We start from the raw sequence: 16390 nt of genomic DNA on the forward strand, positions 1-16390 counted from the left end.
TACATCGATGTTTCTCTTCCTCTCTCTCCCCCTCCCTTCTCCTCTCTCTAAAAATATAAATACAATCTAAAAGAAGAAAAAATAAATCAATCCTTGGTGAATTTAATCTTTTAGAACTAAAAAATGCTAATCCTCTTTACTGCAGTAATACTTTTTACAGTTAACATTAATTTCTCTTATATTAAAAAACTACCTCAGCTTTCTTTTGGTTAATATCTACATTATATATATTTTTACCAAACTTCTAATAATGTCATTTTTTTGTACTATTATGTTTTAGAAGTTTCTCGTATACACAGTCTGTCATCGGACTTCCCCACCAATCTGAAAATCTTTATTTTTTTAAGGTAAAACATGTAGTCTATTTACATTTAATGTAATTACTAATATATTTAGATTTTAATCTACTATTTTACTTTGTCTTTTCATTTTGACTTGCTTATTTTTTCATCTTTCTTTCCTCTCTCTGAATTTATTGATTTTTTTTAGGACTTCACTTTTCTCTTTATTAATTTAGAAGTTATGCAGTCTAGTTCCATTCTCTTATGTTTTTCCTAAAATTTATAATACATCTTTAGCTTAGAAAAGTTTACTATTATTCAATACTTTGACCCTTTTCCATGACAATATGAAGGCTGTGCAATACTTTAATTTCATTTACTACACTCCTGACTTATTCCTTTATCACATATTTTAACTATATTTTACACCCCAACAAAATATTTTTTGTTTTATATAGTCGATGCACATTTATAATTATCCAAATATTTAGTACTTTGTTTTCATTTTCACTTGCATTTTTGTCTTCCTGTCTGGGATAATTTTCCATCTACTTGAAGTACCTCCTCAAAATTTCATTTTTCTTAAGTATGCTGGTGCTAAACTCTCTTTGTTTGATTGTCTGTGTTTTTACTGCACATTTATTCTCTTTTAGTAGAAAAATAATTTATAAAGAGAACAGTTGAAGTGACCTAGATGTTAGACAAAAGGAGAAAAAGAACAGTGATAGAGACAACATGAATATATCTCAGATATAATATAGAATAAAAAAAAGCCAGAGAATATGGCCTGGCTGGGTGGCTCAGTTGGTTAGAGCATTGTCATGTTTGGAGCAACGTACACCAAAAGGCTGCAGGTTTGACCCGGTCAGGGCACATACCTAGGTTACAGGTTCTGTCTCCGGTTGCAGTGCATATGGGAGGCAACTGATTGATGTTTGTCTCATCACATTAATGTTTTTCTTTCTCTCTTTCCCTCTCCTGCCCCCCACTTCATCTCTCTCTAAAATCAATTAAAATATCCTTGAGTTAGGACTTTTAAAAATATGAAAAAAAAAAAGCCAGAGAGTATGCAGTGAGCATGTACTGTACATTTCCATTTATATGAACTACAGAAACAGGCAAAATGAATCTATTGTGTTAGTGTCAAGAGAGTTGTTACCTTTGGTGGCAGAGGGACTTAACAAGAGGACATGAGGAGGGATTTGAGATGCTGGTTACCAGATGTGGCTCAATGTGGGATATTCACTGAGCTGTACGTACATTTTCTCTATGTATTCTTCAATGAGAGCCATACAGAAAGAAATTAACAATGTAAATTAACTAGACAAATCCAAATCCCAGCCGTATGTTTTGGAAAAGCCAGTATTTGGTGCTGTAGGTCTCAGCAGCTTCCCAAATCTGGCACAGAATTTGCATGAGCACCTCTGTTACTGCTGCTGAGCACTAAATGCTGCTCTCAGCTTGTGGAAGCCTCTGTCTGGAATATGCACGTATCATGACCTGAAACTGGATTATTTACGCATTTGTTTATTTTCTACCTCCCCAATTAGCAGGTGATGCCCCCAATTAGCAGGTGATCTCACCACTCAACAAATATTTATTAGAGGTGTTTGTCTTTAAATCCTTTCATAACAGCAAATTCACCTTCTCATGAATGAATTCTTTCACCTTTCTTTTTTAAAAATGTTTTTTGCTGCATATGAAATTCAGGTTGGCAGTTGATTTTTTTCAAGGACATTGGAGAAAGCTTTCTACTGGCTCTGTCACATTTGAGAAGGAAGCTGTCTACCTATGGCTCATTTTCAGAATGATTTTTTCCTTTGCTTTTTAGCAATTAATAATCTTTTCATTTTGTGATTGATTTTAGATTCACATGCAGTTGTAGAAAAAATACAAAGAGATCCTGTGTACCAATGTCTGGCTACTTTTAAGATGATCTCTTTGACTTCTTTTTATTTATGCTACTTGGAATTCAATAGCTTTTGAAATCCTAAATCTGTTCTGGAAATTTTAAAGCTAGTATCTAATCACATAGTGCCCTACACATTCAGTCTTTTCCTCATGGAATTCCAACTAAAGGGTTGTTAGACTTTCTTACTCTATCTTTACCTTCTCTTTTTTAAGTTGTGTCAAATTTGTTAAAAATTTGTTAAACTCTTTTGTCAAAAAGCTGTTAAACTCTTGCATTCAGTTTTTATTTTTTTGATGTTTATTTTATAATAATATTTTTAAATTTATAAATCATGTTTATTTTATTACAGTTGTCTCAATTTTTACCCCTTTACCAACCTCCACCCATTCCCACAGTCAATTCCCACTCTGTTGTCCATGTCCGTGGGTCATTCATACATGCTCTTTGTCTAGTCTCTTCCCCTTCTTTCCACCATCCCCTCTGGTCACTTTCAGTCTGCTCCATGTTTCCATGCCTGTGGTTTATTTTGTTCGTTAGTTTATTTTGATGAACGGAGTCCACTTATAGGTGACATCATATGGTATTTATCTTTCATCAACTGGCTTATTTCACTTAGCTTAATATTCTCCAGTTCCATCCATGTTGTCATGAAAGACAGGATTTCCACCTCTCTTTCTTTCTTTCTTTCTTTCTTTCTTTCTTTCTTTCTTTCTTTCTTTCTTTCTTTCTTTGCTTCTTTCTTAAATGCAGATTGATTTTATTAATTTTTTAAATGTCAAAGATATTTTAATATAAATATTAAAAAATTCAAAACCATTATAAAGTCTCAGCAATTAAAACATGACCTCAGCACAGAAATAATCAAGTAGATCAATGAAATATAATGAGCATTCTAGAGACAAACGTATATATCTGCCTAACAATGTAATATATGATTAAGTTGATATTTCAAATCAATGGGGAAAATAAGGCTTATTCAACAAATAAGGTATGTGGACCACTATTACTTGAAATGAAACACATAATAGAGCCCTATTTCACACGTTATACAAGAAATATTCAAATGAGTTAAAAATCAATATGTAGAATCTAAGGAGTTTTAGGAGAAAATACAAACTAATATTTTTCTTACCCTGATGTAAAATATTCAAACCCAGAAGCTATAAAGTAAAACATTGACAATATGACTATATTAAACATTTAAGACTGTATAGTAATATACCTATAAAAAAAGTTAAAGGACAAGTAATACAACAGGAGAGTATTTGCAACACATCTAAAACAGGGTTAATGGTTTATTTTGTTTTCTTTCTTAGGGAAAAAATTCTACAAATATATAATAAAAAATGGATTAAGAAAAAGTCATTTAAGGCTTTTTAAAATTAATAGAAATAGGCAAGAAATATACAAAAACAGGTGTAGTTTCAACAAATAATAAAGGAACAATTAAAATAACACATCATTGGCACAATCGGATTAATACGTATTAAAAAATATTGGTAATATCAAGTATTGGCAACTCTGAAAGGAACTGGGTATTCATAGACTCTTTTTCTTCATCTTAAAGCAGTCCCCTTAGCATATTTTGCAGTGCTGGTTTGGTGGAGGTGTATTCTTTTAACCTTCTTTTGTCTGGGAACCTCCTTATTAAACCTTCCACATTAATTGAGAGCTTTGCTGGGTAGAGCAGTCTTGGTTGCAGGCCTTTGCTTTTCATTACTGGGGATATTTCTTGCCATTCTTTTCCGGCTTGCAGTGTTTCTGTTGCGAAGTCAGCCACTAGCCATATCAGGGCTCCCTTATATGTTACTATCTATTTCTCCCTGCTATCTTTAAGATTCTCTGTTTGTCTTTGATATTTGCCATTTTAATGATGATGTGTCTTAGAGTGGGCCTCATTGGGTTCCTCTTGAATGGGGCCCTCTGTGCCTCCTGGACTTGTGTGATTTTTTCTCTCCTCCAATTAGGGAAGTTTTCAATCCTTACTCTTTCAAATAGGTTTTCTATCCCTTCCTCATTGTCTTCTTCTGGTATCCCTATTATACAGATATTATGACATTTCAGGTTGTCCTGCATTTCCCTCAATGCCTCTTCATTCTTTTTGAGTTTTTTTCCTTTTCTTGCTCTTTCTGGGGGCTTTTTTCTACCTTGTCCTCCAGCTCGCTGATTCGATCCTCAGCTTCATCGAGCCTGCTTTTGATTCCTTCTACTGTGTTCTTCAATTCAGGAATTGTATTCCTCATTTCCTCTTTTCTCTTATTGAAAAAGGACATAAAAGTTTCTATGTCCTTTTCATGGTGATATAGTTTGCAGTAAGTTCCTTGTAGTTTCCCTGTAGTTTTTTGTAATTCTCTCTGGGCTCAATGAGCTCATTGAGCTTCCTTAGAACTATTGTTTGGAACTTATTATCTGATAGTTTACTTGCCTCTATTTCATTTAGTTCTCTTTCTGGGGACTCCTCCTTTCCCTTCAAGTGGTGCATATTTGTCTTCCCATTATTTGTGAGACTCTTCTTTTTTGCTTCTGCTTCTTAAGTTGATCTGTCTTGATTTCCTGACTTTGTGGTGTGAGCTTCTATGGTAGGAGACCGCTGTTTTTACTTTTTGCCTCTGATGATGTCAGATGTTGTCCCTGTCTGACCTTAGGCAGTCTGTTCGAGGCTTCCAGGAATCTACTGTTTGTGGCTGTCTCCTTCAGCTGTTATTCTAGTCACTCTGCACTCTGCAGGCTGCCTTAGACAGCTCAGGGTGGGGCGGAGTCCCTCCTGGGGTGGGGTTATTGGGTTCTCTCACACTGCTGCTGTATGGGGGAGGAGTCAGTACTGGGAACCCGCCAGCTACTCTCTCCATTATCTCCCCAAGGCCTCTGTCCCCAGTCTCTCCTCAAGTTTCTCCAGACCTCTCTGCGCCACCTTTAGCCAGGGATCTACTATCTGTGGCTGCCACGATGCACTCATCAGGCAACTTAGCACAGGACAGGGTGGAATACCACTTTGGGGCGGAGCTATTGGATACTCTGACGCTGCTCCTGCTCAGGGGAAGTGGTCTCTGCCTGAACAGGATGGCCGCTAACGCATGGGGGATGAGTCAGCATCAAGATCCCGCCGGCTACTCTCCCAGTTTTCTCCCCAAAGCCTCCTTCCCCAGTCTCTCCTCAGGTGTCTCTAGCCCACTCTGCCTTGCCTTTGCCAGAGATCAAGGTAAGTGGCTGCAAATAAAAATTTATGCATTGGGACTTGAAATGGTTCTTTGCATCTCCAGCCACCTGTCTCTGGCAGAGAGCAATCCTGCCGCTTTTTGCAGCTGGCTGTTTTCTGTGTACTTTTTGAGCTCTGGTGCTGTGGGCTAGAGATCCCTGCTTTTGGTTTAGACCTCGCTCTTCTTGGAGGGATCCAGCTGGCCATTTCAATATCCTTCTGGTGCTGCTGCCCATGGGCACTCCACCTGCCTTCTCGAGTCTCTATGGCACTCCTTACCAGTTAGATTGTGCTAAAGCCAATTCTTCTGTCTCCGACGTTACAATGGTCCTCTCTTGCTATTGTTCAGTTGTTTGTTCCTGGTGATTTCTCCACAATTTAGTTGTAATTCCAGGGTGGTCCTGGGAGGAGGTGTGACTTCTACTCACTCCTCCGCCATCCTGATCCACTCTGTGTTTAGTTTTTAATTTTGGTTATTATGCTTTTCAGTTGTAAAAGTTTTATTTGCAGTTCTTTGTTCAGAGATGTTAAATCACTGTTTAGAGTTCAATCCTTCAAGCTTTTGTTTTTCAATCTCTCCTAACATAGTAATTAACTGTAGTTTTATATTTAGTGCCCAATAATTCCAACCCATCAAAGCTTTGTGCTTGCTGCCTGCTATATCTCCTGATTCTTACTCTTCCTATCTTATCTGTGTACCTAATTACTCTGGACTGTATGTTCATTATTATATTTAACTATTACTTGGAAGTAATTAGAGATCTAGGATGATGGTACTGTCTCAAAAGAGGGCTGTTTTTTACTTTTGCCAGATGCCTGAGGGCGCCACCTATGCAGGACAATCTTAATCTAAGTGCAAGAAATGAGATAATCTTGACCACTAAGGGGATGCAAGTCCAGATAGCAGAAAAGCACAATGGCTTATTTACTTACAGTTCATCTTTACCCTAATGTGTTACCCTTTAAGATCCTCCCTTAAATTTGAGTCTCCTTTATTAGATTCTCTTCCTTGAGTGAGTGTGGGTTTTGACATATTTCTCTGGTACTTTGAGGCCCTCAAAAAACACATATCAATTTAATAGTTGCTTACTTAATACCAGAAAATATTCTCAGAGCAAATGGGGTTTTGTGTGCAGAGCTTAATCTTTCAGGATATGTGATTTATTATAGATTTTTAGGCTGGTAATTTCTTGCTGACTTGCTTATTTACTCTTTACTGGTTTCAAATCTTTGTTTTTACCGTTTTGTTCAGCTTCTTTAGTAGCCCTCACTGGAAGGTTGACCTAAGTTTGGGAACTTGCCACTATTACAATGTCTGAAGCCTCTTCAACATTTTTGAGAGCTATATAAACTTCACTTAACCAATCTCATACTGAAAAGGCTGTTTCCAGTCTTTCGCTGTGTGTATCAGTGTTAGAATGAGTAATCTTCTATATATTATATTTCACGTGAATATAGACATTATATTTCTTTCATTTTTACATCCTTATCTTCTGGATGTTGCCTAGCATACAACAAGCACTCAGAAATACTTGTTGAATGGAAGCAGAATGAAACGACAATTTAGCATAATCTAATCTCATTTCTTTCGTGTCTTTGCTAACACTTATCGACTGATTTTCTCCTACCATCAAACAATAGAGGGGTCTAGTAGCCAAGTGTATTGTGATTTAATCTGATACCATTTTGACTGTGCTTGTATATGTTTTTGTGTCCTCTTCCTTCATTGCTTACAAAAGAAGGGAAGAGAAACACCATAGATAACTTAAGGTCAGACTTAAGAGCACTAAAAGGAAGTAGAGTGATTTCTTAATTTATCCAACCTATCTTCCTTTTTGGGAACACATAATCATGGCTGTAAGACAGAATGAAATTGGGACAGACAGAAGGAGAGATTGAAGAATATGAACAGAGATTTGCTGTTCAAAAAGTGAATGTTAATCAGAAAAGATCAGGCTCCTGTCACTGGTTGTGAGTGTCTGTCTCTCCTTCTAATATACCTCCCCATTAATGTATCAGGAGAAACCTGAAGCCTCTGGGAAGGAATTACAACTCAGAGCAACCGCCTTTCAGGATGCATGGGACATGGGGGAAGTCAGAAATCTCAAACAATCCAAATTAATTCTTCTCTTTGATGTTCCAATACTGATCTTTTTTTTTTCCTGTGACATTTGATGTTTTTAAATCTTAGACCACTTCTGCACATACAAAGCATAAAGTGGGGAAAGGCTCAGAAATGATACAGTTTCCTCGATAACCAGAACGTACAATCTGAATCTGGGCCCAAAAGTTATTCTTTTAGCTCTGAATTTTCCAAACTGTCAAAAATAATCAAGAAAACCAGGCCATCTGTTTATACTGCTTACATAACTAGAGTATTGATTTTTTTCATAAATGTACCTTTTTCTTATCTAGGTTCCAAATACAATTCCAGGTGATATTAAAAGGGGCTGGAACATTACCTATAAAAAATATTTTGGCTTCTTAAGTCCAAAAGAAAAAAAAAGCAGGACCGGAATAAAGAGAGAAAGGGTGCAGTAAGTTTAATTGAGTCAGCATTCCCTACCAAGGAGTCAGAGTACCCTAATGACAAGTATTAGTGACACAGGGCAGTTGGTTCTTTGGGGAAGTTACAAGAGGTCAGATTTGCCTTATTCTCTCACTATGCCAGCATTGAGGACTTTTTTAAAAAATTGGTTTTCTTCATTTGTTTTTGCCCAAGCGCCAATTCAGGAACATTTGCAAGCTAGATTTTTTTTCTCATTCAAAATGACAACAGTTTAACTGAGTTCTGTGAAAAAGATAGCTCTTCCTTCAAAGTTGAGATAACAAGATAACAAGCCCTGTTTGTAGCACTAACATTTTAACATCTGGATACATTCCAGAAGTAGGAACAAGGTGGGAGGTTCTTATTAATGTTTCTTTCAGGAAAGTTTTTATCTAGGTTCTAGACCACCATTTAAATGACCTTGAATTTCCTCAGAGAAAAGAACTCTCTGAGTTCATTTCCTATCTTACCTACATGAAATCACAGGACACCTCTGAACACAGGCATTCTTTGTTTCTTAACAGTAGTTTGAAATTTTGTCCACCTACAAGATAAATTTCAAGCTGCGTACTCTAATACAATACAATCTTCCCATGAGTTACTCTGAAACTGTCAGTCTCTGAATGACTTACCAGCGTGTGAGCTCACAGAGCCAGCCCTGTGTTTTGTGAATCACATGCTACTCACTCATACCATGACCCCCTATACCTGCTGACAAATCACTCAAACATCTTTCTGCAAAAACAAAACCAAACCTCTAAAGGTTACTCCATTTAAAAAGTCATCTTAAGAAAATTCTTTCTATAATGCAGGAGTTTCACAAAAGGAAAAATACCATTTCATTTCCCAATAATTTTTCTTTGATGCATATCTTTATCCAACTGATATTTATCAAATGCCAATAATAACCAATAAAGTACTCTGTGCTTTTCCTTAAGATAATAAGTCAAATACTCACCCTGGCAAAGTTATCATTTCCGAGAAGTGTTTGCAGAAGAATGGGAAGCTGCTTTTCCAGATGAAGCTTAAGACAGAGTTGGGTCAGCTCTTCCCGGTCCAGAAAGCCTGTTCCTGTGGTGTCACAGCTGCTGTAGATTTCCCTGAGCTGTGAAACATAGTGGTTCTCTTCTTCTTTGTCCATCCCATAGCAGGCTGAACATGCAAAGGAAATAACCAAAAACAATGGTACACTATTATTATCACACCTCACACATTATGATCCAAGGCAGTGTGGCCCAGGCACAGGGTAGAAGCTGGATAGGTAAGCAAAGGACATGGACAGCCCTCTCAGGTTTAAATGGGACTGGGAGGAATCCACTCCACCTTTGTAGAAGAGGCCTAAAACATGTTATTAGAGAGCTAGTCCACCTTCACAAGAACCAGGAATTTTTGTCCTGCAAAAACAAAAAACAAAACAAAAACAAAAACAAAACAAAAAACCAAACTCCAAATAATCAGGGAAAAAGGTAAGTATGAAAAGAACAAAATCACCCAAAATTCCATCACCTAAAAAATCATTATTGAGCGCTGTTGGCTGGTGTGGCTAAGTGGATTGCGTGCCGGCCTGTGAACCAAAGGGTTGCTGGTTTGATTCCCAGTCAGGGCAAATGCCTGGGTTGTGGGCCCAGTTGGGGGCACATGAGAGGCAACCACACATCGATGTTTCTCTCTCTCTCTCTTTCTCCCTCCCTTCTCCTTTCTCTGAGAATAAATAAATAAAATCTTTTTAAAAAATCATTATTGATATTTTGGCAAATACACATTCTAATTTTCTCTCTCTCTATATATATATACAAGTATGGTTTTTTTCTTACAACTATAAGAAAAATGGAAACTCCAAGAAAAATACAGGATTTTAATAAATAAATCATAACAGAAGAAAAGTATACAGTTAATAACCATCTAAAAATGTTCAAAGTAAAACACACTATTTGTGACTGTCAAATTATCAAGAATAAAAACTTTCACTTCTGAGGCTCACAGAGTAGGGGAATCTCACACATTCCTGGAGGAAGTGACAATTAATACATGTTTAGGGAGGGTATTTTGTCTATATATCAAGAAATTTTAAAATATTTCAATTTTTTTACATAAAAGAGTTTCATAATTCCTATAAGAATAGTTTGCTAAATTATAGTATTTATATGGCAGAATAAGAACTTGTCTTAAACATCAAATTTCTAAAGAATGTTTAACAGCATAGGAAGCATAGTTCATAAAATATCAAGACAGGATAACTTCTGTTTATAATAATAACAGCCAATAAACTTAACTGTCACTATACTCATAATAATTCATTTAACAGTTTTATCAAAAAAACTCTGCAACTTTCTGAGAATAATACATGATTCAAAAAGGATAAAAGAAAAAAATCACCAAAATAGTAAGAGATAACTTTGTGCTATTTTATATTTTTATATTTCTTAAAACTTATTATAACAAGGAGAGCACAATATAACCAGAAGAATATGAAAACATCAAAAACATTAAGCTCCTAAAGATACTAGGATGAACCATATAAAACTGCCATTATTTGACCATTCTGACCCACAGAAATGGTAACTGGATGTAGTTCAGCCTATTATATTGGCACAGAACCTAGGGACAATTCTGAAAATAGGAAATATGGTAAGCAAACAAACATGAAAAATCAAGCAACATCTCTTCCTAGTAAAGTATAATCACAATTATAAAGATGTAAATTTTAAAGTGGTCTATGGTGCTCACTCACCATTACCCCCAGGGGAGAGGGAGGTGCGCATCAGCACAAAAACTGTATGGGGGTTTAAAATCTGTTCATATCAACCGCCAAATGGAAAATGCGCATGGTCACATTCTTACTCAAGAAAACAACAGATGAAATTAAAAAGTTAACATTGAGTAGAATCTTCATAGTGATATTTCACTGCAATCTCAGAAAGCGAAATGCCTCACCTGAATCTTATTTAAAACTCTGTGATCAGTTGCAAAAAAGCCACTATCCATCCCGAGAATGAACAATTGGGTTCATGGTCTCAGATTTCATGTAAGAGGAAAATGGTAACAAACCTGTTCAGGAATCTCTGTGGACCTGCACTATTTACTCATCAAATTATTCATCCACTTCTCAGACAGGAACATGGAAGTTTAAAAAGGGAAAAGAAGAATGAAGCTGTGAACTTGTGCCACTCTCCCAGGCTGTTTTGAGGAGGTAACTGCAAAAACATCAAAAATAAAAATAGACGGAAAAAACCCCAAAAGCAACTAGAAGACAAACTAAATAATAGTTTTAAATCACCACTGGTCCAATCTCTTATGTGAAGTTATTCCCTCTCTTAACTGGAGTTCCAACACTTTTGTAGACAAGACTCATCTTTAGTGAGTGGCATAAAACTACACATATGTGTAAATGCTAATTTTTGATAAGATAAAAATAAACTGACAGAAGAACTTTTTAAAAAAATAATTTAAAAAATTTTTCAATTACAGTTGACATACAATACTACATTAGTTTAAGGTATACAATGCAGGGATTAGACATTTATATAACAGTGATCATCCCAATAAACCTAGTACCCATTTGACACCATACATAGTTATTACAATATTGTTGACTATATTCCCTATGCTGTACTCTTTCCCCATGACTATGCTGTAAGTGCCAATTTATACTTCTAAATTCCTTCACCTTTTCCATTCATTCCTCGCAAATCCTCTCCCATCTGGTAACTATCAAATGTTCTCTATATCTATGAATCTGTTTCTGGTATGCTTCTTCAATTTTTGTTTGTGTCTTTGCTTTTTAGATTCCAAATATAAGTGAAATCATATGGCATTTGTCTTTCTCTGTCTTATTTCACTCAGTACAATACTCTCTAGGACCATTCATGTTGTTGCAGGTGGCAAGATTTCATTCTTTCTTTAATGGCTGACTCATATTTTATTGTATGCATGAACCACTTCTTTTTCCATTCATTCATTGATGGACACATAGGTTGCTTCCATATCTTGGCTATTGTAAATAAAACTGTAATGAACATATAAATGCGTATGTCTTTTCTATCAGATAAATTTCTAGTCCACAGATGTGGACTAGTTGAGTTCTCCATTGTCTCTTGTTATAGCCTTTGTTTTCAAGTCTATTTTGTCTGGTATAAGAATTGCTACCTGTTTTTTCTGTTGTCCCATTTTCATGAAATATCTTTTTCCATCCCTTTACCTTCAGTCCGTGTATGTTTTTCGATCTGAAGTGAGTCTCTCGGAGACAGCACAAATAAGGGTTCTGTTATCCATTCAACCACCATATAACCATGTATCTTTTGATGGCAGCATTTAATCCATTTGCATTTAAAGTAATTGTTGATAGATGTGTATTTATTGCCATTTTACTATTAATATTTTTTTTCTTTTTCTTAACATAGACACTTTAGCATTTCTTGTAATATTGGTTTGGTGGTGAACTCCTTTAGCTTTTTATTGTCTGGGAAGCTCTTTATCTGCCCTTCAGTTCTAAATGACAGCATTGCTGGGTAGAATAAGCTTGATCATAGGTCCTTGCTTTTTATTACTGTGAACATTTTGTGCTTATCCTTTCTGGCCTGCAAAATTTCTGTACACAAATCAGGAACAGTCTTATGGGAGCTCCCTTCGAGGAAACTAACTACTTTTCTCTTGCTGCTTTAAAGATTGTCTCTGTCTTTAATCTTTGGCATTTTAATTGTGACGTATTTTGGTGTGGGCTTCTTAGGTCCATCTTATTTGGAATTCTCTGGACTTTATGTCTATTTCTTCACCAGGTTAAGGAAGCTGTCTTTATTTTTTCAAATATATTCTCAATTCTTTGCTCTCTTTTCTTTCCTTCCAAGAATCCCATGGTGGTACACTTCAAGAATGTTGGTACACTTGAAGTTGTCCCAGAGGCTCCTTAAACTAGCGTCATGTTTTTGGATTTATTTATTTAATTTATTTATTTATTTATTTATTTATTTATTTATTTTTGCTGTCCTGATTAGATGTTTTCTGCTTTCTTATCTTCCAAATTACTGATTTGATCCTCTGCTACATTTACACTACTGTTGATTCCTTGTAAGCATGTTTCATTTTAGTTAGTGTATTCTTCATTTCTGACTCGTTCTTTACGGTTCCTATCTCATTGTGAAAGCTCTCACTGAGGTCATCTACTCTTCACCAAAGTTTACTGAGCATCCTTATAACCAGTGTCTTTTATTAATCCTCACCTGAGGATATGTTTTTATTGATTTTTAGAGAGAGAAGGGAGTGAGAGAAACATCAGTGTGAGAGAGAAACATTGACTGGTTGCTTCCCATATGCACCCTCACCAGAGATCAAACCTGAAACCTAGGTGTGTGCTATGACTGGGGATCAAACCTGCAACCTTTTGGTGTATGGGATGATGCTCAGTTAACTGTGTCACCTGGCCAGGGCATAAACAGTGTTCTGAGCTGTCATCTGGTGGAATGCTTTTCTTTATTATGTATATTTTTTGGAGTTCTGTTTTCTTTCATTTCAGATGTTTTTTGTCTGCTCATTTTGACTGCCTCCCTGTGTTTGTGGTTATGTATTATGTACAGCTCTGTCTCCCAGTCTTGGTTTGAAGACTGGGAGACATAGCAACTCTACATAATATATAGCCTTGTAGAGTAGGTGGGACTCTCCAGGTGTGCCCCTTTGTGGGCTCCATACACCCTCCTGTTGTAACTGAGCCTCGACTGTTGTTGGCACTTCAGTGGGAGGGACTTATACCCAGGTCAATTGGATGCAAAGACTGGCCGTGACTACAACAGAGGAGATGCTGTGTAGAAGCTAACCCCTCAAATCAGGATTTGCTTCAGCAGGGCTTGGGTACCTTAAGTGACTGCCCCTTAACCGTGTCATTCAAGGGGCTGGTTGGTTGATGCTCCAGTGTAGTCTGAAGCTGTCCACCAGATGTCCTGGCTCTGAGGCCTCCCAAGTGGTGCAAGCCAAGACTGGTTGCCACCTGTGCCCTGCCTAAGGCCACCTGACATGAGATACATAGCACTCTTCAGATGACTGCTACTTTTGCTGGGCTTGGAGGTGCCCATGAGAGGCCAAAGCTTCAAACTAAGGCTGACTGCTACTAGTGCTGGACTTGGGACTGCTTATCAAGAAGAATGGGGTACACCGAGGCCAGATGCTACTTAGTTGGGGGTTTGTGAACCATTCAGAGATTTTAGGAAAGTCCACATCGTGAGCCTTCAAGGTAAGTTTTTTTATATGGAAAAGTCACTGGGAATGGCTTGAGTTAGCCCACAAGTTGGGTAGAGCTAGGTATCTGGGAATCACCAGAGTGGGACAAACAGTGGTACCCAGGTTGATGGAGACTCAGATACACCACCTGCCGAAAGGCTCTGTAGGAGATGGGTTCAGCAAAGGTACAATAGCCTTTGCCAACACTTTTGTGGGGGAGAAAGCTGCCCCTCCAACCTTGACCCAGAGCCAGACAATTCAGTTCCTCTCCATATGTCCCTGACAACTTTCAAGCTGCTGCCTCACTGCTAGAGCTCAGAGCTTGTGAGTCCATGTAAGTCCATGGGTGTGTCCTTTAAGAGAAATACCAGGGACTCCAGTAGCTCTCTATCTCACTCAGCTGCATTCCCCACTGATTTCACATCCACAGGATGTAGAGGCTTCTCTTCTTGGCACTGGAACTCTGGGCTGGGTAGGGAGCTGACTTCAGGCTGGGATCCCTCACTTCTTTTTTTTTTTTCTTCGTTCTTCAATTACAGTTGTCCCAATTTTTTCCCAATTAGTTTGTCCTGCCCCTGCTCTTACAATCAAGCCGCACATCATTCTTGTCCACAGGTCCTTTATACATGTTCCTTGACAACACTTCCCATTCTTTCCCTCATTACCCCCGCCTCCTTCCCCTTTAGTCACTGTAAGTTTGTTCCTATTTCCATGTCACTGGTTCTGTTTTGCTCATTTGTTTGTTCTGTTGATTAGGTTCCACTTATAGGCAAGATAATATGGTATTTGTCTTTCACTGCCTAGCTTACATCACTTAGCATAATAGTCTCCAGTTCCATCCATGCTGTTGTGAAGGGTGGGAGTTCCTACTTTTTTCCTGCTGCATAGTATCCTATTGTGTAAATGTACCAGTTTTATGATCAACTCATTTACTGATGGGCACTTAAATTATTTCCAGCACTCAGCTATTATAATTAAAGCTGAAAGGAACATTGGGGTACATAGGTTCTTTTGAATTGGTATTCCCAGATTTGTTTTTTTTTAATTTATTTTTTATTTTTTCAAATACATTTGTCTTACCTTCCCCCCAGCACTTTCCCTTGCCTCCTCCCTCCCTCCCTCCCTCAACTCTTCCCCTTTGGTTTTGTCCATGAGTCCTTGCTCTATGTTCCTTGACTTTCCCCTTCCCATCCTTGTCCATTACCTCCCCCCGACTCCTTCCCTTGTCTCTGTTGGTTTCTTTTCCTTTCAGTATTGCTGGTCTTATTTTCCTTGCATCTTTGTTTTGTTGGTTTGGTTCCGCTTATAGGTGAGATCATATGGTATTTGTCTTTCGCCCCCTGGATTATTTCGCTTAGCATAATGCTCTCCAGTTCCATCCATGCTGTTGCGAAGTTTAGTAGTTCTTCTCTTCTTTCTGCTGCATAGTAGTCCATTGTGTATATGTACCATGATTTTTTGATCCAGTCATCTACTGATGGGCATTTAGGCTGCTTCCAGCACTTGGCTATTGTAAATTGTGCTGCTATGAACATTGGGGTGCATAGGTTCTTTTGAATTGACATTTTGGGATTCTTAGGGTATAGTCCCAGCAGGGGAATCACTGGGTCAAAAGGCAGTTCCATTTTCTGCTTTTTGAGGAAACTCCACACTGCTTTCCACAATGGCTGCACCAGTAAGCATTCCCACCAACACTGTACTAGTGTTTCCTTTTCTCCACAGCCTTGCCAGCACCTGTTATTTGTTCATCTGTTTATGATGGCCATTCTGACTGGTGTGAGGTGGTACTTCATTATGGTTTTGATCTGCATTTCTCTGATGGCTAGTGATGCCGAGCAGCCTTTCAAATGTCTCTGGGCCCTCTGTATCTCTTCTTTGGGAAAGCATCTGCCCAGGTCCTTTGCCCATTTTTTGATTGGATCGTTTGTCTTCTTGGAGTAGAGTCGAGTGAGTTCTTTATATATCTTGGAGATCAAACCTCTATCTGATGTATCATTAACGAATATATTTTCCCATACGGTTGGCTCCCTTTGCATTTTGCTGATGTTTTCTTTAGCCGTGCAGAAGCTTCTTATTTTGATGAGGTCCCACTTGTTTATTCTTTCCTTTATGTCCCTTGCTTTAGGAGACATATCTGAAAAAATTGCTGCGTGGGATATCTGAGAGTTTCCTGCCAATGTTCTCCTCTAGGACTTTGATGGTGTTGCGACTTCTATTTAAGTCTTTTATCCATCTTGAGTTTATTT

General features: G+C 37.6%; 1 protein-coding gene across 1 annotated transcript in view; it reads right to left on the bottom strand.

Annotated features, from left to right (window-relative positions):
- Positions 1 to 16390, bottom strand: part of NINL (ninein like) — a 216209-nt gene that overhangs the window by 133332 nt on the left and 66487 nt on the right. The window contains exon 2 of the mRNA XM_054587462.1: positions 8896 to 9089. Coding sequence (XP_054443437.1) covers positions 8896 to 9078 — 183 coding nt within the window. The 5' untranslated portion in view covers positions 9079 to 9089. The remainder of the gene's footprint in view (positions 1 to 8895; positions 9090 to 16390) is intronic.

The sequence above is a fragment of the Pteronotus mesoamericanus genome, unplaced genomic scaffold (assembly GCF_021234165.1).
Source record: "Pteronotus mesoamericanus isolate MK-2021 breed Mesoamerican mustached bat unplaced genomic scaffold, CSHL_Meso_final scaffold_118, whole genome shotgun sequence".
In the NCBI taxonomy this organism is placed as follows: domain Eukaryota; kingdom Metazoa; phylum Chordata; class Mammalia; order Chiroptera; family Mormoopidae; genus Pteronotus; species Pteronotus mesoamericanus.